We start from the raw sequence: 21,551 nt of genomic DNA, 5'->3' as shown, positions 1-21,551 counted from the left end.
TTGGTTTTTTTCATCAAATTTGGAAAACGTTGCCCATTATTTCTTCAGCTATCTTTTCCTCTTTCCATTTTATTTCCTAGGACTCTAATCACATCTATTTCAGGCCTCTTGACGTTGTCTCACGGGACACCAAAGCTCTGTTCTTTTATTTCAGCCTTTTTTCTTTTTCTTGTCTTTTTTCTTTTCTTTCTTTTTTTTTTGTGTGTGTGTTTTTTGTTTTTTGTTTTTTGTTTTTTGAGACAGAGTCTTGCTCTGTCACCCAGGCTGGAATGCAGTGGCGCGATCTCAGCTCTCTGCAACCTCCACCTACCGAGTTCAAGCAATTCTCCTGCCTCAGCCTCCCGAGTAGCTGGGATTACAGGTGCCCACCACCACGCCCGGCTAATTTTTTTTTGTATTTTTGGTAGAGACGGGGCTTCACCATGTTGGCCAGGCTGGTATCGAACTCCTGACCTCAAGTGACCCACTCACCTCGGCCTCTCAAACTGCTGGGATTACAGGCATGAGCCACCGCGCCCCAGCCTTTTCCTTGAGCTACGGTTTGGGTAGTTTCTGTTGTCAGATATCATTTCTTCTGCAGTGCCTAATAGCTGTGAAGCCCATCCAGTTAACTTCGTTTCTAACATAATAGTTTCCCCTTATTTCTTCTCATGGTACTTGGGTTTTCTTTTACATCCTCGTGAGCAAACTGATAATGGTTTTAGGGTCTACGATTCTTCTCATACCATCTTCCCCATCATTTTGGGGTCTGTTTCTATTGACTAATTTTGTTTCCGGGTTTTGGCCTCATTTTCCTGCCTCTACATTTTTCACAAGTTTTTCTTGGTTGTTGGATATTGTCAGGTGTACACTTTTGAATGTCTGGATTTTGTTGTCTTTCTCTGAGGAGTTGGGTTGGGCTTGGCAGGCAGTTAAGGTGCAGATCATCCTTCCGAGGCTTTTTATGCTTTGAAGTGGTGGGTCTAGAATAGCCTTTCTGCCTCCTGCCACCGGCGCCCTTCCCAAGGCCTCTGCTGCACACCCATGTGTCCCGCAAGGCCCGCGAGACCCCTGCACTCCGGCTGCTGCAAGGTGGCGCCTTCTCGGCCCTGTGAGCTCCGCTCGTTGCTCTCTGGTAAGATGACGCCTTCTCGGCACTGTGAGCTCCGCTGGTTGCTCTCTGGTAAGATGACGCCTTCTCGGCCCTGTGAGCTCCGCTCGTTGCTCCCTGGAAGTTGCTCTTCTCTTGACCTTGAGGACTCCTGCCCTGCACCTGTGCACTGCCTGGTGCTCAGCCAGAGACTCGAGATTCCCCTTGGGTTCCTAGAGCTCGTTCTGTTGGAGTAGCCCCCTCCTCTCTAGTTTCTGGCCCTCAGATTGCAGCCACCTCAGCCTCCTGAGCTCCAGCCACTGCCTTCTCCAGTCAGTGAGGCCACTGGCCCCAGCAGGTGTCTGGCCGTTAGTGGGTGGGTGTTTGTAAAGTTTTCATGAATTACTTGAACAATTGTGTGCAATGCAGAAAGTTCTCAGAGCTGACTTCAGGTGAGAGGAGTGTCCTGGCCTCCTCTGTCAGGCAGATCTGCCCTCTGGGTGCTTGAGGATTTTAAGTTCTGGCAGTGCCGGCCAGCACAGGCGGCCTGTAACTCCCAGAAACTGCATTCTGAGCCCTGCTGTAGGAACAAGATGTTCTGCTGAGTGTCTTCTCTGTGCTGGAATGCTTTGGGGGACAAGGGACATCATGATAAGACAGACCTACTCTGTTTAATAGGAAAAGATACAAAGTGTTATCAGATGAGCAAGCCTGCAGATTGTAGCATAACAAAGCGACTAAGGGAAGATGGTGTCCTGGAGTTGGCATGTTTGGGGAGGAATTTGCATCGGGTGGTTCTTTGGCAAAGATGGTCAGGAGGCGACACGGGACTGAGATCTGAACCAGGAGACGGAGGCAGCCGGTAGGAAAGTGCAAGGGGGAGCACTCCAGCCAGAGGCAACGGCGAGTGCAGAGGTCCTGGGGCAGGAAGGCGCGGGGCGCGCTCCCGGAGCAGCACGGGGGCCGGAGGGTGGGAGTGCAGCTGCTGCGGTCGGGATTCCACGTAGACGTGCGACAGCTGGTCAGTACTCCTTGGTGTCAGGGACCCAGGCTTCCTCCATCCTGTGTTGCCGTGATGAGCTTCTCATCCTCGTGGTCTAGTGTGGCTGCACCAGCTCTGGCTCTCATACCTCCCGGCAGGAAGCCTGTCTAGGTGAAGAAGAGCAAATCCCCACCTTTCAAGGACCCTCAATGCAAGTTGTCCCTGTGACTCCGTTTGTGTCCCATTGATCACCACGCTCCCCTGCACAGGATGCTAGGACACGTTGTCTTTATTCTGCACACAGTTGAAATTTCTCACTGAGAAGAAGAGGAAAGTAGCTGTTGAACAAAAACTAGCAACCTCAGCCAGTCAGTGACTGAGGGGCAGGGTAAGAAGAGATGAAGACAGAGGGCAGCCCGAGGCCGGCTGACAGAGCGTCGCGTGACCAGAGCGGACCCTGGAGTACTGTCAGTGCAGGAGGACGTGCATACGAGAGATTAGAGCAGAGCGACTTGACCTTCAGGAGGTCCTCCACGGAGGGAAGAGCAGATTCCCTGGGCCAAAGCGAGGTGGGGAGGGTAATGTGGACCTCGCCCTCAGTGTGTTGGGGAGGAAGCTAGTGCTGGGGAAGGAGGCTGGGGTGCTGCAGTCTGCCTGACGTTCTGATAGCTTAGGGCTCATGTGGCAGTGTAGAGAGGGACTTGAGTATCCCTGAGGTTCTGGCGGAACCTGGGTGCTGCCGCTCATGTGACAGGAGGGCTGGAAGAGGCAGCAGGTAGAGTCCACGGCCCCATTTTGGAAGTAGTGAGGGTGAGAGGCCACTTGGGCTGCAGCTGAGGGGTGGAGCAGGCTGAGAGCTCAGAGGAGAAGCCACAGCTGGAGACCTCAGTGTAGGTTTCAACAGCAGAGAGCTGAGTTTGTACAGATGGGAGCTGTGAGCTGGGCACGGTGGCTCATGCCTGTAATCCTAGCACTTTGGGAGGCCGAGGTGAGCGGATCACCTGAGGTCAGGAGTTCGAGACCAGCCTGGTCAACATGGTGAAACCCTGTCTCTACTAAAAATACAAAAATTAGCCAGGCATGGTGGCGCATGCCTGTAATCCCAGCTACTTGGGAAGCTGAGGCAGGAGAATCACTTGAGCCAGGAGGCAGAGGTTGTAGTGAGCCGAGATGGTGTCACTGCACTCCAGCCTGGGTGACAGAACGAGACTGTCTCAAAAAAAAAAAAAAAAGAAAGAAAGAAAAGAAATGGGAGCTGTGATTGGGTGGGTTCTGCAGGGACACCCGGACACCCTATGGCCCAGGTCACGTGGAGGTGTGTTCAGTAGTGTTTGCTTCCCTTCTGCCTGAATGCCTGGAGCCGGGACATGCATCTGCCATGTCTCTCCTGACCACGTTGGCACAAGTGTCAGCTGGTCTCCTGGCTTTCCGGCTGCTTGATGCCACAGGACTTCTGCTAATCCCAAATTCCCTGTTGGCTTTGCCCTGTTTCCCAGACCATGTCCCTGCAGGCCCCTTAGGCACCTCTCAGATGTGCATTTCACCTTCAGCAGGCGGTTCCTCCTCTCTCCACAATGCAGGGAACAGGACTGTCTGTTGCACGCCTTTGGTCATTCATCGGTCAAAACTGGTCCTACAAACTCAGCACTGGCCGGAAGAGAGGCCCCAAGGGAGCGGCCACGCTGTAGGGAACACACAGCTCTGGGAGGCACGTGGTGGTGCACACTTTTTGGCTGAGAGCACTGGTGGTGTTGCTTGTTGGCTGTGACACCAGCTGTCACCATGGAGGAGAGATGAGGGCTGAGGGCACTCATAGCGTGGGACCACATGAACGGTGCCCTGTGGTGGAGCCTTTCATATGTGCACTTTCTCAAAATACTCGAGACAAGCAGCATTCTTTGTAAAACAGTCCAGTTACAAATGTTGCTATTTACTGTGAGTCCACGCTGCTGGGTCACCCAGAGGATTGAGACTTGGAATTCTGGCTGTGGGCTTTGCCTCCCCAGTACTGGGAGCTGCTGTGGAGCCAGAGCCGCGCCGTCCAGGTTTAGGGAAGAGCCGATGTGGGCCTGGGAGGCATGCGTGCTCAGGCGGCCCTAGGGCAGTCGTGAGGGTGTGGGGAGATGGCTTGTTTGTGTTCTGTTTTGTAAGAAGAATGACCTTCCCGTGCCACCATGGAAGCTGCTGAAGAGTGCACTCCACCCAGCTGAGGGAGAGGACAACCGAGAGGAAGGGGTCCCCCGGGAGAGAGGGGGCCAGCACGGGAGGCGGCAAGGGAGAGGGAGGCGGCGAGGGAGAGAGAGGCGGGCTTGCCTCCGCACCCGCCAGGAGTGACCAACTTGGGTCTCACAAAGACCTCTGAATGGTGCGGGGTCAGTGACCCAAGAATGTTCCCAAAAGACAGGGATTGTGGGATGATTTAGTCACAGACCACCCCACTCCATAAAAGAAAAACACCAGCCTGGGCGACATAGTGAGACCCTGATTCTACAAAAAAATTATCAGAAAAATTTAGCCGGGCATGGTGCTGGGCACCTGTAGTCCCAGCTACTTGGGAGGCTGAGGCAGAAGATTGCTTGAACCCAGGAGTTCAAGGCTGCAGTGAGCTGTGATCATGCCACTGCACTCCAGCCTGGGTGACAGAGCAAGACCTTGTTTCTTGTAAGAAAGAAAAGAAACAAACCAAAAACGGAGGTGGAGAGAGGGTGGGAGCACGTTTGGCTCAGCTGTGTGCAAGCTGCACGCCTCTCCAGTGCTGGGGTGAACATGGAGGCCTGGTGAACGCACAGGTGGGGGCAGTGGGGAGGTGTGAGGGGCAGATTCTTAACTCTTGTAACAGAGTTTTTGAAGAATGCGGAGGTAGCAATGTGGGTGTGTGATTTAGAAATGTGTGAAGGTAGACATCACAAGAAGCTGCCAGCAAGTTGGAAGCAGAGCTGGGTGTGGTGGGAGACTTGTTTGTCTCATAAAATTTTAACCTTCATTTTTAAAAATTCTGTGCATGAATCACTTTGATAGAGGTGATTTTTAAAAGAATAGGAGAGGCTGGGGCAGTGGCTCACACCTGTAATCCCAGCACTTTGGGAGGCCGAGGCGGTCAATCGCTTGAGGTCAGGAGTTCAAGACCAGCCTGGCCAACATGGCAAAACCCTGTCTCTACTAACAATACAAAAATTAGCCGGGCGTGGTGGTGGGCACCTATAATTCCAGCTACTCAGGAGGCTGAGGCACAAGAATCACTTGAACCCAGGAGGCGGAGGTTGCGGTGAGCCGAGATCACGCCACTGCACTCCAGCCTGGGTGACAGAGAGAGACTCTATCTCCAAAAAAAAAAAGAGCAGGAGAGAGGAAATGTAAGTGCAGGCAGGCTTTTTGAGGAGATCTGGCTTTAAAGAGGGGCAGGGACATGGGACAGGAGCTTGGGTGCAGGGGCAGGAGAGCGGGCGTGGACTTGTTAAGATGGAGGGCCCGGCAGCAGCTGTGGTGTTGCCAGAGAGAGGGGCTGTCTGTGGGGGCAGCAGCCTGGACCCTCGCCTGGCCTCCTGGAAGCACCTGTGGAGAAGAGGTCTCAGCTCCAGGCCCCACCCTTCCCTCTTGGTGCTGGGGTAAGGGGCTCTGAGAGACAGTCTCTTTCCCCATGGCTTCCCAGACATAGCAAGGTGTTCCAAGGGGGTTCTGGTGCCTGATGCTTTGGAGGCCCCAGAGCACATGTGCTGACACTGAAGTGCACACTGGGATTTTCAAGGAGCCAGTAGAGTGGAGCAGGAGCCATGGAGCCAGTGTTTGGAGGGGGCGGTGGCGGGACTGGACCTTTGGGGGTGCCTTGTGTTGGGCCTTAGCTCGGTAACTGGTGACCCCTTTGCCCTCTGAGCCTCCTTTTCATCCCGTTGTGAATATCAGATGACATCATACACATGGAAATGCTTGTCAACTAAAACAGCACAAACACAGTGTAATGAATTATTAGTATCCCAGTAATGTCATGGTTCGGGAAAATGAGGGAATGTGGTCTCTGTTGGGTGTGCCTGGGAACCTAAACCCCTGCGGTGTCGTTCCTGTGGGCAAGTGTCTAGCGCATGCAGGTGCCGTCTGACAAGTCGACTTCACTCTGTGAAAGTCGTGCTCGGCCCTGATGGGATCTACAGCCAGGGTGGGGCGGCGCAGTGAAGAGGGCTCTTCTCTTTCTCCCCCGCATCCATCCGTCAGACCGCAGCCTTTGCCTGGGCCGGCATCCCCGTGTAGGGGTGAATGCCTCTCATGTGGCTGCCTGCAGCAGGGTGGCCCTTTGTGTACTCGTCTGAGCCAGTGCTACCTACACTCAAGTTGAGACAGTGGAGATACTCGGAGAATTGCCCATTCGGTGAAGATCCCCCAACAGTAGGTCTCCCCCGATCACTTTACCTGACTGCACACTTCCTTTCTTGGACTTAGGTGACTCCCCAGACGGCTCAACACCAAAGCTTTCGCGGGCACAGCGGCCGCAGTCGTGCACGTCAGTTGGCAGGTGAGTGATGTCAGTCTGCTTCCTCTCTTTATTGCTGTAGAATGACTCATGCATCCGCTAACCTCAAGCATTTGGTAACCCTACAGCCTGGCCTGCGCATCTGGCTTCAAAGCCAGTCTCTTGGGTGCAGGCTGAGCTCCTGATGTGTACCAGCCCCTTTTAGATCTACTGCAGACTTAAGACATATGAGACTTCTGAGATGCAGTACGGCAGCTCCCAGCCCTGGACTGGTGTGGTTGCCATGCCAGGCTGCACAGCAGAAGTCCCTCCGACGCTCTTAGGACTGCCTGCGCCCAGCCCGCCCCAGGGGTTCTGAGTTGGTTCATCTAGGCTGAAGCCCAGCGGCTGGATTTCCTAAAGCTCCTGGGTGACTGTGACTTGTACCACAGTTGAAGAGCACTGGCGTGGCACCTTGATTCTGACTTGGCTTTTTTTTTTTTTTTTTGAGACAGAGTCTTGCTCTGTCGCCCAGGCTGGAGTGCAGTGGCATGATCTTGGCTCACTGCAAGCTCTGCCTCCCGGGTTCACGCCATTCTCCTGCCTCAGCCTCCCGAGTAGCTGGGACTACAGGCGCCCGCCACCACACCCGGCTAATTATTTTTGTAATTTTTTTAGTAGAGACGGGGTTTCACCATGTTAGCCAGGATGGTCTCGATCTCCTGACCTCATGATCCGCCCACCTCTGCCTCCCAAAGTGCTGGGATTGCAGGTGTGAGTCACCGTGCCCGGCATGACTTGGCTTTGAATCCCAGCTCCACCACTTCCTGGTCTTTGATCCAGTATAAGTTCCTGAATGTTGCTGACGTTTTTCCTCACGTCAGGTAGGGATGGCCCGAGCTCAGCATAGCAGGAACCGCAGACAGTAAGAAAATGTGCAGATGCACACGCACATGCTGCCAAGGCCCCAGCAGGAGCTGCTCAGGTAGCAGCCCCACCCCCACCGTCCCCTGAGCCCCAGTGCAGCTCTGCGCATGCTGGCACAGCACAGGGAGCTCGCACTGGTGCCCTTTAGCCTGTGTGCACCTCAACGTCTCCTGTGTGGAGCTGGGGTGTGGGCAGCAGGAAGGACACTCAGACCCCCTGGACCAGCGTGGGGTCCTGGTGCTGGCGTGTGACCAGGCGGGCACTGCTCTGGACCTCGCTGAGGTGGAGTGGGCAGAGTAAGCCTGGGCTAGGACACCAGAGAGGGCGCTGCTGGCTCTGCCACAGACCAGCCTGGGGCCACTTACAAGTCTTTTGATGACCCTGGGCTTTAGTTTCCTCCTCTGTGAGCTTGGGACACGCTTCGCGAGGTCGAACCAGCCAGTCCCTCACGTGCTGTGCATGGTGCCTTGCTGAGCTGCCGTCCCTCCCACGCATGGTGGTGAAGAGCAAAGACCAGAGCCAGGCAGCCGCTGGCCACCTCACTTGCCTCTCTGTGCCTCAGTTTCCTCACCTCACCCAGGGTTACTTTGAGAATTACATTTATTGGAATTTTTCTTTTCTTTTTTTTTGTTTTTTTGTTTTGTTTTTGAGACAGACTTTCATTCTGTCGCCCAGGCTGGAGGGCAGTGGCACAATCTCAGCCCACGGCAAGCTCCGCCTCCCGGGTTCACACCATTCTCTTGCCTCAGCCTCCTGAGTAGCTGGGACTACAGGCGCCCGCCACCACGCCTGGCTAATTTTTTGTATTTTTGGTAGAGACGGGGTTTCACCATGTTAGTCAGGATGGTCTCGATCTCCTGGCCTCGTGATCCACCAGCCTCGGCCTCCCAGAGTGCTGGGATTACAGGCGTGAGCCATCGCACCTGGCTGGAATTGTTATTTTCACTGGAATTTGTGGTGGGGTTGCCAGAACTTAGCAATAAAGGGAGGAGGGTGGGGAATCCTAGAACTTCGCAGAGAGTGCTGGGGTTGACAGCAGTTGCTCTCTGGAGTGATTCTGTTTCTCTCTTGATTTCAGCCTCTTTGCTTCTTTTCCATTTAAATAGGCTAGAGTCAGTCTGTTTTCAGGCTCCTTTTGAAGAACATAACAATTGCCCAGAATAGAGCAACAGACAGGTCTCCCTGGCCTCCCGCGGGGCCATGGTGGTGGGATGTCCTTGACTCATTTTATTTTAAAATAATGTCTTTGTCCTTTTTGGGCTACTGTAACAAACGTTCTATCGACTGCGTAGCTTGAACAACAAACATTTGTTTCTCACAATTCTGGAGGCTAGAAATCCAAGATCAAGGCACCTGCAGATTTGGTGTCTGGTGAGGGCCTGTTTCCTGATTCACAGCTGCCGCCTTCTCTGTCCTCACTGGGTTAGGGGTGAACAAGTTTCTTTTATGTTGATTTATTTATTTATTTTGAGATGGAGTCTCGCTCTGTCACCTAGGCTGGAGTGCAGTGGCGCAATCTCGGCTCACTGCAACCTCCACCTCCTATGTTTAAGTGATTCTCCTGCCTCAGCCTCACGAGTAGCTGGGACCACAGGCACATGCCACTACACCCGGCTAATTTTTTGTATTTTTAGTAGAGATGGGGTTTCACCATGTTAGCCAGGATGGTCTCGATCTCCTGACCTCGTGATCCACCCGCCTCGGCCTCCCAAAGTGCTGGGATTACAGGCATAAGCCACCCGCCCGGCCTATGTTTGTTTATTTTTTTGAGACGAGGTCTTGCTCTGTTGCCCAGGCTGGAGTGCAGTAGTGCAATCATGGCTCACTGTAGCCTCTACCTCCTGGGTTCAAGTGATCCTCACACTCCAGCCTCCTGGGTAGCTGGGACCACAGGTGTGCACCAGTGTGCCCTCGTGTATAAGGGCACAGATCCCATTCCTGAGGGCTCTGGCTCCATGACCTGATTTCCTCCTAAAGGCCCCACCTTCTAATGCCATCACCTTGGGGGCTAGGATTTCAGCACATGAATCTGGGGACACAGACATTCAGTCCACAGCAAATGCCAGTTGACTCAGCCTCTTCTTCATCAACAGCAACACAAGAAAGCAACAGTTAGGCAAGACCCGTGAGTAGCCCGAACCACAGGTATTGCCAGGGACATGAGGGGTGTGAGGACCAAGTGCCCAGCTCCCTCTTCACTCATTTGTGTTCACATTTGATTCAGGCGACCTTAAGCCTGGGAATGAGTGGGCGTGCAGCGAGACCCACTCCCCCATTCGCTGGCCCACCAGACAGGCTGCGGCTCTGACTTCCTTATGGCAATATCTATGACACACTGAAAGATGATTTGCTCAGTCTCTTCTGAACTTTGTGTGAAGTGACATTTAATGGTAGCATCCGTAAAGTGCAATCACATTTGATCAATTTTCTTTTGAGTTGCCTGTGAGGAAGGGCAGTAAAGCCATTCCCACTGGGAGCCCGAAGCCCACGCCAGGATGGGTTGGTAGCAGCTCGGAGCCTTGCCCGCCTTGGGGCCCGTCCCAGGAGAGCAGAGCTCACACAGGCTCGGCTGGCTTGGCTCTTCTAGGCTGAAACCAAAGCACTCAGCACTGCGTTAGCACAGGCTGAATGATTAGATTTTACTTCTTTTATGTCATCTCAGCTTACGACATTGATGTTGTGTTTGCCAGGGTCACTGTCCACAGCACCCCGGTTAGACGCTCATCTGGGCCAGCACCACAAAGCCTGTTGAGCGCACGGCGTGCGTCAGCCTTGCCCACACCCGCCAGCCGGCGCTTCTCTGGCCTTCCACCGATGACCCCCAAAACGATGCCCAGGGCCGTGGCCTCTCCCCTGTGTGTGCCAGCTCGGAGACTTTCCTCTGAGCCCCGCAAGAACTCTGCAATGAGGTAAGAGATGAAGGTGGTAATAAATTGGTCTCAAATTCCTAGGCTTGGTGTCCCAGACATTGACATACCTTTTTCTTGCCTTGCTCCAGGTTTTAGTGAAGTAAATAATATTTGGAAAGCTTGTTTGGTTTTTTTTTTCATTGCAAAGAGAAAATGCAATAGACATGAGCATAGAGGAAAATTAAAGGTATTACAAGGAAATACTGCCTGTAATTCTCTGATAATCAATTTGAAAACCTAATGGTTTTCTAAAATTTGCAAGTTATTGGCCACGTGTGGTGGCTCACGCCTGTAATCCCAGCACTTTGGGAGGCCGAGGCAGGCAGATTACCTGAGCTCAGGAGTTTGAGATCAACCTGGGTAACATGGCAAAACCCCATCTCTTCAAAACATATAAAAATAAGCTAGGTGTGGTGGCGTGCACTGTAGTCCCAGCTATTTAGGGGGCTGAGGTGGGAGGATCACTTGAGCCCAGGAGATTGAGGCTGCAGTGAGCTGAGATTGCCCTGTTGCACTCCAGCCTGGGGGACAAAGTGAGATCCCGTCTGTAAAAAAATAAAAAAATAAATAAAATTTATCTAAATTGACCCAAGGACACATGAAGTAAGCCATAGCTGGAGCTCAGAAATGATTAAAGATTGAAAACGGCGCCTGATTCCAATGAAGTCACACCTCAGTTGTGTATAACCTTTGAAACAGATCATCCTAGTGTGTAAAGTTAACTATCTCGACCGGGCACAGTGGCTCACGCCTGTAATCCCAGCACTTTGGGAGGCCGAGGCGGGCAGATCACGAGGTCAGGAGATCGAGACCATCCTGGCTAATACAGTGAAACCCTACTAAAAATACAAAAAATTAGCCGGGCGTGGTGACGGGCACCTGTAGTCCCAGCTACTTGGGAGGCTGAGGCAGGAGAATGGCATGAACCCGGGAGACGGAGCTCGCAGTGAGCTGAGATCACGCCACTGGACTCCAGCCTGGGCGACAGAGCGAGACTCCGCCTCAAAAAAAAAAAAAACAAAAGTTAACTATCTCAGGCCACACATAAATAAAAATGGAAAGTTTCTCAGTTCATTTTAATAGCCAAACATAATAGGTAATGATAATACGTATCTATAAGAGGAAATTGTAGACTGATTTCACTCATGAAAATAGATTTATTTATTTTTATGAAGTTTTTATTTCTAAGAAAGATATATTTTTAAAAACACAAATAGGTCGGGCGCGGTGGCTCACGCCTATAATCCCAGCACTTTGGGAGGCCGAGATGGGTATCAGGAGTTCAAGGAGGTCAGGAATTCAAGACCAGCCTGGCCAAGATGGTGAAAGCCCATCTCTATTAAAAATACAAAAAAATTAGCCGGGTGTGGTGGCGGGCACCTGTAGTCCCAGCTACTCGGGAGGCTGAGGCAGGAGAATGGCGTGAACCTGGGAGGCAGAGCTTGCAGTGAGCCGAGATCGCGCCACTGCACTCCACTCTGCACGACAGAGCGAGACTCTGTCTCAAAACACACACACACACACACACACACACAAATAAATTGTTATCTATCTGGAAGAAAATTAAATCTGACCTAACTTACATCATGGACAAAAAAATTTCAGATGACTTAGATACTTAAATATAACAAACAAAATAAGAAAAAAGTTAAACACTGGGAGACTGTGTGAACACTCTAAGTGCAGGAGACCTTTGTCACTGCTAAAAGCCAGGGAGTGAAGAGCCGCCTGCCACCGCCAACAGTGTTGACATTTAAATCCCGTTTTTATTTATGGTTAAAATGACCAGAAATGAAGTCAATAGACAAACGGTTGACTATGAAACAACATCCCAGGCAAAGGATATGAATAAGCTCAAATGGTCAACAACCCCTGGGGAGAGACCCAAATTCACTAGTGTCAGGGAAATGCAGTTTATAGTAACTGTGCAAAGGTCTTGATAGACGCATCCACATTCACACTGTCGGGGCAGGAGGCGAGAGGGGGAATCCGAACATTGCTAGTAGAAATGTGCATTGTGATCGTGTGTTGTAGAAAGGCATTTGTCAGCCACGCATGATGGCTCACGCCTGTAATCCCAGCACTTTGGGAGGCCGAGGCTGGCAGATCACCTGAGGTCAGGAGTTCAAGACCAGCCTGGCCAACATGGTGAAACCCTGTCTCTACTAAAAATACAAAAGTTAGCCAGGCATGCTGGTGGGTGCCTGTAATCCCAGCTACAAGGGGGGCTGAGGCAGGAGAATTGTTGAAACCGGGAGGTGGAGGTTGCAGTGAGCCGAGATTGTGCCACTGCACTCCAACGTGGAAGACAGAGCAATACTCCGTTTAAAAAAAAAAAAAAAAGCCATTGGCTGATATGTGAAATTTTTCATTTATTTTTTTGCTTTACATGTTCAGAGAAACCGCTCTAGTAACAAACTATAGAAATGAGCCCTGACGGTATAGTCTTTTTTTTTTTTTTTTTTTTTTGAGACGGAGTCTCACTCTGTCACCCAGGCTGGAGTGCAGTGGTGCAATCTCGGCTCACTGCAAGCTCCGCCTCCCGGGTTCCCGCCATTCTCCTGCCTCAGCCTCTCCGAGTAGCTGGGACTATAGGCGCCCGCCCGCCACCACGCCTGGCTAATTTTTTTTTTGTATTTTTAGTAGAGACGGGGTTTCACCGTGGTCTCAATCTCCTGACCTCGTGATCCGCCCGCCTTGGCCTCCCAAAGTGCTGGGATTACAAGCGTGAGCCACCGTGCCCGGCCAACAGTATAGTCTTAACATGTCAAAATTTAATTACACATAGACCTCTGTTAATTACACATACCTCTGACCTGCCATAGGTATGAGACTGCAGTTCACATGCAGAGATGTTCATGTTGACAAAGACTGGAAGCAGGCCGGGCGCAGTGGCTCACGCCTGTAATCCCAGCTACTTGGGAGGCCGAGGCAGGCGGATCACGAGGTCAGGAGTTCAAGACCAGCCTGGCCAACATGGTGAAACCCTGTCTCTACTAAAAATACAAAAATTAGCTGTGTGTTGTGGCAAGCGCCTGTAATCCCAGCTACTTGGGAGGCTGAGGCAGGAGAGTTGTTTGAACCCAGGAGGCGGAGGTTGCAGTGAGCTGAGATCGCGCCGTTGCACTCCAGCCTGGGTGACAGGGTGAGACTCCATCTCAAGAAAAAACAGACTGGAAGTAAATGACCAGGTAGCCACTGGGGCACGCATTAGCTTGCACCAGCTGATGTGGAGGCATTTCCAGGAGGAATCCTTGAGAAAGGATGCAGAAAGGAGAGTTTCATAATTGTGGCTGAGAAAAAAAGCCCTGTGTTGGCCGGGCGCGGTGGCTCACGCTTGTAATCCCAGCACTTTGGGAGGCTGAGGTGGGCGGATCATGAGGTCAGGAGATCGAGACCACGGTGAAACCCCGTCTCTACTAAAAATACAAAAAATTAGCCGGGCATGGTGGCGGGCGCCTGTAGTCCCAGCTACTCGGAGAGGCTGAGGCAGGAGAATGGCGTGAACCCAGGAGGCAGAGCTTGCAGCGAACCGAGATGGCGCCACTGCACTCCAGCCTGGGTGACAGAGCGAGACTCAGTCTCAAACAAAAAAAAAAAAAAAAAGAAAGAAAAAAAGCCCTGTGTCTGTTAAAAATATACTTATAGGCCGGGTACGGTGGCTCACGCCTGTAATCTCAGCACTTTGGGAGGCTGAGGCAGGCAGATCACGAGGTCAGGAGTTCGAGACCAACTTGGCCAACATGGTGAGACCCTGTCTGTACTAAAAATACAAAAATTAGCCTGGCATGGTGGCATGCGCCTGTAATCCCAGCTACTCGGGAGGCTGAGGCAGGAGGCTCGCTTGATCCTGGGAGGCAGAGGTTGGGGTGAGCCAAGATCGCACCACTGCACTCCAGCCTGTGCAACAGAGACCCTGTCTCAAAAACACAAAAAAACAAAACAAAACAAAAAACCATATATAATATCTGTGTATTTGTACACAAATTACATATTTTTATATATCTTACATGTTTCTGTGTATGTACATCTACCAACAGTAGGTGTTGACCCTGTGTGTATCTATGTAGTTCTATGGTAATGCAGAAGACTCTGGAAGAAAAAATGCTGGCGTGTGTGTGCGTTACAGAGGGAGAGGGAAAGGCATGGAATGCCAAAGAGCAAATGAGAAACAGGGCCTCACTGAAACCACCAGATCTGATATATAAATAGGAATATGTGTTTAACTATCTTGTATGTTTGTAAGTGTAAATGTAGAAACAAAATTCTTCTTGTTTTTGGAATTTTTTAATGAAACCTCTGAAGTATTAAAAAGAAGGTACTCTGGGTTACTTGATGGACCTGCGGCTTTGCCAGGTTTCCGGAAGGAATTCAGTTTTGCGTGGCAGGTACTCCAGGACCTGTGGGCAGCAGACAAGCCCAGCAGCACCCGTGCGGGGTCCTGTGGGAGACGCCACTGGAGAGCTGGCGTGGGCAGCCTGCACCCGGGGCCTCAGCCCTGATCAGGGCACTGGGCAGCAGGGGAGGGGGCATCTGGGGCAGGAGGAGCCAGCTGCATACCCACCTAGGCCTAGGAGGAGCCCCCAACTAGCTGTGTGCGAGGAGGAGCTGGCAGTGGCTCGAGGAGGGGTCCCTGTGTGTGGTCTGGGCTCCCTTCAGGAGGTGACGGGCGTGCGCATTACCTCATGTTTAGTAACTGGAAAGAAAGGGGCTAACATCAGCCCCTGGTGATGCTGGACAGGTAAGATTTGTGGGCTGAGAGGAACTGGAGAGATCACTGAGCCCCTTCCATACACAGGAAACTCGGGGTCTGGAGGGTGAAGGCCCTAGAGCTGGGATGCACTCCACCCAGGACACTGTTCCTCCAGAGTGACCTGCTTCCCAGATCAGCCAAGTGAACGAGCATTTTAGAGAAATGTCCTCATAAGTTTTTTTTCCTTCCCACAGAACTGAACCAACAAGGGAGAGCAACAGAAAGACAGATTCCAGGCTGGTAGATGTGTCCCCTGACGGGGGTTCTCCTCCTTCCCGTGTGCCTCAGGCACTTAACTTTTCTCCAGAGGAAAGCGATTCTACTTTCTCCAAAAGTACTGCCACAGAAGTAGCTCGGGAGGAATCCAAGCCGGGTGGAGATGCAGCCCCTAGTGAGGTGGGCAGAATGGGCGCAGCTGGGTTCTGTTAGCTGAGATTCCTGGAGGCTGCTCGGGAAGCCCCTGGAACCCAGGGCTGTGGCTGGCAGAGTTCCCTGCCATGCTTCATCCTGGGGTCAGTGCCTCTGTGCCAAGCAACCCAAAGGGAGGCAGTCAGGACTTCCAGGCCCCCAGAGAAGAAAAAGGTGACACCTTTGCCCTGCATTTGACTAAGGCAAGGGTCAGGGATCAAAGCTGAGGAAGCAGGAAGCAGGGTGGCAGGAGCTGGTGGCTGCTGGTGGGCGGGTATGGACAGGGAGGTGGGCGACAGTCAGAGAGGCACGGCCCACCCCATACAGAGCCTCCTTCCACCAAGGCCCCGCCTGATTCCTTGGCTTTCCAAACCGCCAGCCCACCTGGAACATGAGCAAAGCTCACATTCTCCCAAGATGGTTGCCAGAAAGATGCTGGACTCTGCTCTTAACCTTGGTTTTGTACCCAGGCTCTTCTTGTAGATATCAAACTGGACCCACTCGTGGTCACTCCAGATGCTGCAAGCCAGCCCCTCATCGACCTCCCTCTCATCGACTTCTGCAATACCCCAGAAGCAAACGTGGCTGTGGGATCTGAAAGCAGGCCTCTGATCGACCTCATGATAAACACTCCAGACATGAATAAAAATGTGGCCAAACCTTCACCGGTGGTGGGACAGGTGAGAAGTGGCAGGTGGTTCATGTTGACTCAGCCCTGGGTGTCCTCAGTTCTGGGTTTGTTCGTCCTCCCAGGGCCATCATGGGACCCTTGAGAGTGGCTGTTGGGTCTTCTCAGCTACACATCTCAGGGCAGGATGCACCTTTGGCAGCCTGAGCTTCTCAAAGATCAGCTGCCTCTGAGGTGCCCTGCCAGGACCCTGCCAGCTCTTGTTGGGCAGGGACCGCCTCTCTCCCACCCATAGACCCCAGGGCCAGATGTGGGACAGAGGAATGCGCATGGTGGGGGCCTGGGTTTCTCTTGTGTGTGTCCTGTCTCCTGTCTTCTTCCAGCTTCTTAGACGTGGTGGCCCAGAGTGCTTTTCAGTGCACCCGAGCCAGGATGACTGAGCTGTTGTGATGACCCACACAGCCAGTCCCCTGTGCAGGGAGGGGAAGGGAGGCCCTAGCCGGCTCCACACTCACCTCCTCCACTCTGCTGTCTTCCAGCTCATAGACCTGAGCTCCCCTCTGATCCAGCTGAGCCCTGAGGCTGACAAGGAGAACGTGGATTCCCCACTCCTCAAGTTCTAAGCAGAACCAAATCCTTCCTTGAAAGAACAGCCCTAAAGTGGTTTTCAACCCTCAGAAACAAGCTTTAGGCTGGTCACAGTGGCTTACACTTGTAACCCTAGAACTTGGGAGGCCGAGGTGGGCGGATTACTTGAGCCCAGGAGTTCGAGACCAGCCTGGGCAATATAATGAGACCCCTGTCTCTACAAAATATACAAAAATTAGCCGGGTGTGGTAGTGCATGCCTGTAGTCCCAGCTGCTTGGGAGGCTGAAGTGGGAGGATCGCCTGAGCTCAAGGAGATGGAAGCTGCGGTGAGCTGTGATTGTGCCACTGCACTCCAGCCTGGGCAACAATGTGAGAACCTATCTTGGAAAAAAAAAAAAAAAGAAACATGTTTTAGTAGAAGTTTTATTTGAAAAAGAAAAATAAGCATAAAGATATTCCCAGTGCTGGAGAGGGTGGGCTGAGGGACTGGGGCCAGCACTGACTACCCAAGGCCTCTGCTTCCTGCTGCCGCCCTCCTCGTTGCCATTCTCTGGGCTGGAATGTGAAGCCTCAGTCACTCTAATGAAGAATTTTCTTTTGAATGTTTTGTATGTAAAATAGCAAGTGGCTATTTTTAAAGTTTGTATAAAAAGTTAAATATTCTAGATTTACATTAAATTGTAAAATAAATGGACTTATTGAAGCATATCTTGATTTTTAAGCTTATCTTGATTTTCAAACATGCATGGCTATTTTTCTGACTCTAATCAGTAAGGCTACTATCTAGACTCGAATGCTTTCATAGAAGTGATTTTCAAAAATTAAGTCATAAAAATTGGTGTCAGTGCAGGCCCAGGCCCGTCCCCAGATACACTAGTTTCTAGTCTGGGGCCAGCCTTGGAAACGGCATTGTTACTAGGCACACAGGTGATGCTGACTCGATGGCCTGAGACGCACCCCTTGAGAAGAGGCTGCTCTGGGGAGACGAGGGTATGAGTGGGAAGAGGATGGGCGAGGAGGCCGGGCTTACCTGGACACTAAGGTGACGGATGGTGTCTGCTGGGCAGGCCTTGGGGAGGACCCCTCAGCTTTGCTCTCAGCAGGGGCCCAACAAGCTCAGTGGGCATTGGCAGGAACTGAGTGTCCCTGGAAAGCCCATTCCCTTTATTTAAAAAACGAACTGGCCAGGAAGCCACTACTTTGCGTCCATTTCTCCTTCCAAGGAAACTTCTCACCACCTTGGTTGAGCTGCTTCACGGAAGACAGCAGCGAGCCAGCGGCCGGACTCTGTATTTCGGACCCCACTCCAGTGCTCCCTGGATCATACCAGGATCTGCCTCTGTCCACAAAGATGAGGGAAAATAATGACTGGGCTGTGCTCTGTACTTCCTGCGGTTGCTACGTGATTCTAAAGCTGCCACTCGGAACAGCGAGTCCTCTGGCGTCGAGAGCAGGCAGGGGTAGGGTGGACAGGCGATGCCTGTGGAAAGACGTCTTGGTGGAAACTGCCGTGGTGGAAAGGTGGTGCGCTTCTCACGGCTGAGTTGCTGTGCCTGCAGACAGAAGCTCCCCACAGGCAGGGCTGCTTGGACGCGTGAGTCATGAAGCCAGAGAAGCCCCGCTCCACGAGCAGTGACTCCCCAGGCAAGACTTTCAGCCAGTCCTGCGCTGGCCAGAGTCGCCGGCGGGCCCATGGGAATCACGGCGGCTCCACGTCTCCGGGACAGCAGGGACTCCCAGGGGCCCGGTAATGACACCGGAGGGTCCTCAGGGAATCTCTGGTCTGGCCCTCATTTCCCAGGGGTAGAAAAGGAAATCTGAAATTGGATTAAACCATGCAGCAAATATTTATTGAGGCTCTGCTATGGGTCAGGCTGTTTTCTGCTGGGGTACAGTGGGGTGCAGCGCTCAGGTGCCCCTTCCCTCTTAGGGCTTCCCACCGGGTAGAGGAGGGAGATGTTCGGCCCCCAGCTCATCGGTAACCAAGCTGTGCCTCGGTTGTCTCCATTCAGGCCCTGGGGGTGAGCCCAGCCTTTGGCCTGTGGCCCTAATCCTGCGGCTGGGGCTCCTCCCCACTGTGCCCTTCCCCTCCCCACTGCAGCCTCGGTGCAGCCAGGCTATCCTTGGTACCCAGGCCGGACAGAGTGATCTGACTTTAACTCTACAGACAGGCGGGAAGAGCGCCCTAGGAGCAGGAGCTAGACAGAGCAGAGCTGCTCCTGTCCTGAGGCTCCAGGCCCATTCCTTTCTGTCTGGGTCTCTCCACTGGGCTCTTCCTGCAGAAGCCGCCCAGTCTGAGCTCCCCCACTCCCTCTCCTGGTGCACAGGCCTTTGGTTCACCCCTCAAAGGGCTCCAGGTGGGAAGATGCACAGTTAGTCGGAGACTGAAAGGCTCCGTGGCCCCAGGAGGGCCAGCCCCTTTCTCCATAGGATGGCACCGAACACCTCAGCTGCTGCTGGAGAGCCACCCTCCCAGGTCCAAGAGGTCCAACTTCATGAGATTTTTACCACATTTCATTAATTTTGTGGAGCAAATGTCTTCCCATTTTACATCTCTGAAATCCACGTCTCTGACATTGCTGTTGGCAGGCAGCACCTGGGATGTCGTCATCCTGGCCATAGCTAGCCTGTAGTGGACCTGGGTGATATACAGGGGCCTCTTGGAGCTACAGAGTAACTAAAGTACCATATAGTTAACCAAAAAGTAGCAGAAAATATGTGAGCATGGATCTCAGCCATTTTGTGGGTTGGTTGCAATGGGGACTTAACCTGCCATAACCTTAGATCAGCCTGCCACACCCAAGGAGGGCCTGCCCCCAGACCCAGACTGAAGTTTAGACACAGCCGAAACGTGTACCTCTAAATCTGCACAAGCTCAGGTGCCCAGATACTGGATTTCCTTATCTCTTCTGGGAAATGCAAGATGAAATTGCCCTCCTGTTGGATATTTTCCTGATCCTTTATTCTGAAAAAGTGGTCATCCTTTTCCCCACAGGCCCTGTGACCTCTTCCTCCTGTCTTGCAGCTCCTCCTGGCACCAGTGCCCAGGGCTCTCCCGTTGGTAGTTCCTGCTTTTCTTCTTGGAAATTCCTCATGGGCCTTGAGATCTTTACCCTAAAACAGTTCTATTGGATTTCACCCTGGCAATGTAAATTGATAGCTTATCTTCACAGATGCCAGACAAAGGACAGAACTCACTATCAGCCCTCTGCTCAGCTGAGACAAATGCATGTCTGATTGCTTCCTCTGCCCTATTTAGGTAAAAATGCAGATTCACTGAGCCAGACTAAGGCATAAGTGACTGTTCCTCTACCTACCTCTCACATGGAAATTGTGTATTCAGTGAAAGGCTCATCAAAGACCCAAAAGAATGCAACAGTTTATCTGCCCACCGCCCCCAGTTGTTCCACCTTTCCAGACAGAACCAGTATACATCTTACATGTATTAATCGATGTCCTGTGTCTCCCTAATATATATCAAAGCAAGCGGTGCCTCGATCACCTTGGGCACATATCCTGAGGACATCATCCTGAGGCTGTGTCACGGGCACGTCCTTAACCTTGGCAAAATAAACTTTCTAAATTGAGACCTGTCTCAGGTGCTCTGGGTTCATACCACAAGGGAGAGTTCTCATGCATATGTGACTAATAATAACAACTATCACAAAAGACTGCAAAAACCACAACCTTACACAAAGGCTATCGTAACCTTACTCAAAAAAACAAAACAACAACAACAAAAAACTTCTGTGTCAAGGGCATCTGCCCAGCAACTGCTTGTCCAACCCTGGACTGCTGTCACCCTTGTTATTGATCCTTGTAGCCAAAGAATTATCTCAAAACAATGATGTGATCCTCATTTTCTCTTTAAAAACCTTTGTCTTCCTAGGCCAGGCGCTGTGGCTCACGCCTGTAATCCCAGCACTTTGGGAGGCCAAGGCGGGCGGATCACAAGGTCAAGAGATCGAGACCATCCTGTCCAACATGGTGAAATGCTGTCTCTACTAAAAATACAAAAATTAGCTGGGTGTGGTGGCGTGTGCCTGTAATCCCAGCTACTCCGGAGGCTGAGGCAGGAGAATCGCTTAAACCCGGGAGGTGGAGGTTGCAGCGAGCCGAGATCACGCCACTGCATTCCAGCCTAGTGACTGAGTGAGACTCTGTCTCAAAAAAATAAATAAAATACAAACTTTTGTCTTCCTTGACTTCCCTGAATACACACATAGCTTATTGTGGCATGCATATTCCCACTGCAATGCCCTATTCACAAATGAACATCTTTTTCGTTCAGAGGGTCTCCCTGTGCTTAAGGTAGAGCGTGTCTAGATGCTTACTCTTAGAGAAGAACTCACTTGAATATCACCCCTGGGGGATGACCTCTGTTCTCTCCTCCTTCCTTTATTCAGCGAGTTTATGAAGCACCTGCCCTGGGCCAGGGGCTTTTCTGAGCATGGAGTAGGAGTGGACAGAACACAAAACCCCCGTCCCACACAGCTCACAGACATTAAAGGATTGAGGGCTGAGTATGCTTGGAGTCAAACTGTAAAAGATGTTAAGATATTTACTCATGTCATAGCCCCAGGAGATCCTGAGAACACGTGCTCAAAATGGTCCTGCTACAGCTTTTGGTTTCGTACATTTTAGGGAGACATAAGCCATAAATCGATACATGTAAGATGTAACATTGGTTCCAGAAAGGTGGGACAACTCGAAGGTGGGGTGGGGCTTCCAGGTCATAGGTGAATTCAAAGATTTTCTGGGCCGGGGGCAGTGACTCACACCTGTAATCCCACCACTTTGGGAGGCCGAGGTGGGCGGATCCCTTGAGGTCAGGAGTGAGAGACC

At 51.9% G+C, this 21,551-nt stretch overlaps 1 protein-coding gene across 2 annotated transcripts in view; it reads left to right on the top strand.

Moving 5' to 3' along the window:
* The window catches only part of GTSE1 (G2 and S-phase expressed 1), a 39,398-nt gene extending 21,984 nt beyond the window's left edge, over window positions 1-17,414 (top strand). For both annotated transcript variants that reach the window (XM_055253954.2, XM_063622543.1), the window contains exons 8-12: window positions 6,483-6,555; window positions 10,110-10,328; window positions 15,276-15,477; window positions 15,960-16,169; window positions 16,657-17,414. In XM_055253954.2, the coding sequence (XP_055109929.1) occupies window positions 6,483-6,555; window positions 10,110-10,328; window positions 15,276-15,477; window positions 15,960-16,169; window positions 16,657-16,740 (788 nt within the window). In that variant the 3' untranslated portion in view covers window positions 16,741-17,414. The remainder of the gene's footprint in view (window positions 1-6,482; window positions 6,556-10,109; window positions 10,329-15,275; window positions 15,478-15,959; window positions 16,170-16,656) is intronic.
* The last annotated feature ends 4,137 nt before the right edge of the window (window positions 17,415-21,551 follow it).

This window comes from Symphalangus syndactylus, chromosome 18 (genome assembly GCF_028878055.3).
Source record: "Symphalangus syndactylus isolate Jambi chromosome 18, NHGRI_mSymSyn1-v2.1_pri, whole genome shotgun sequence".
Lineage (NCBI taxonomy): Eukaryota > Metazoa > Chordata > Mammalia > Primates > Hylobatidae > Symphalangus > Symphalangus syndactylus.
This window is presented reverse-complemented; position numbering and strand designations above follow the sequence as displayed.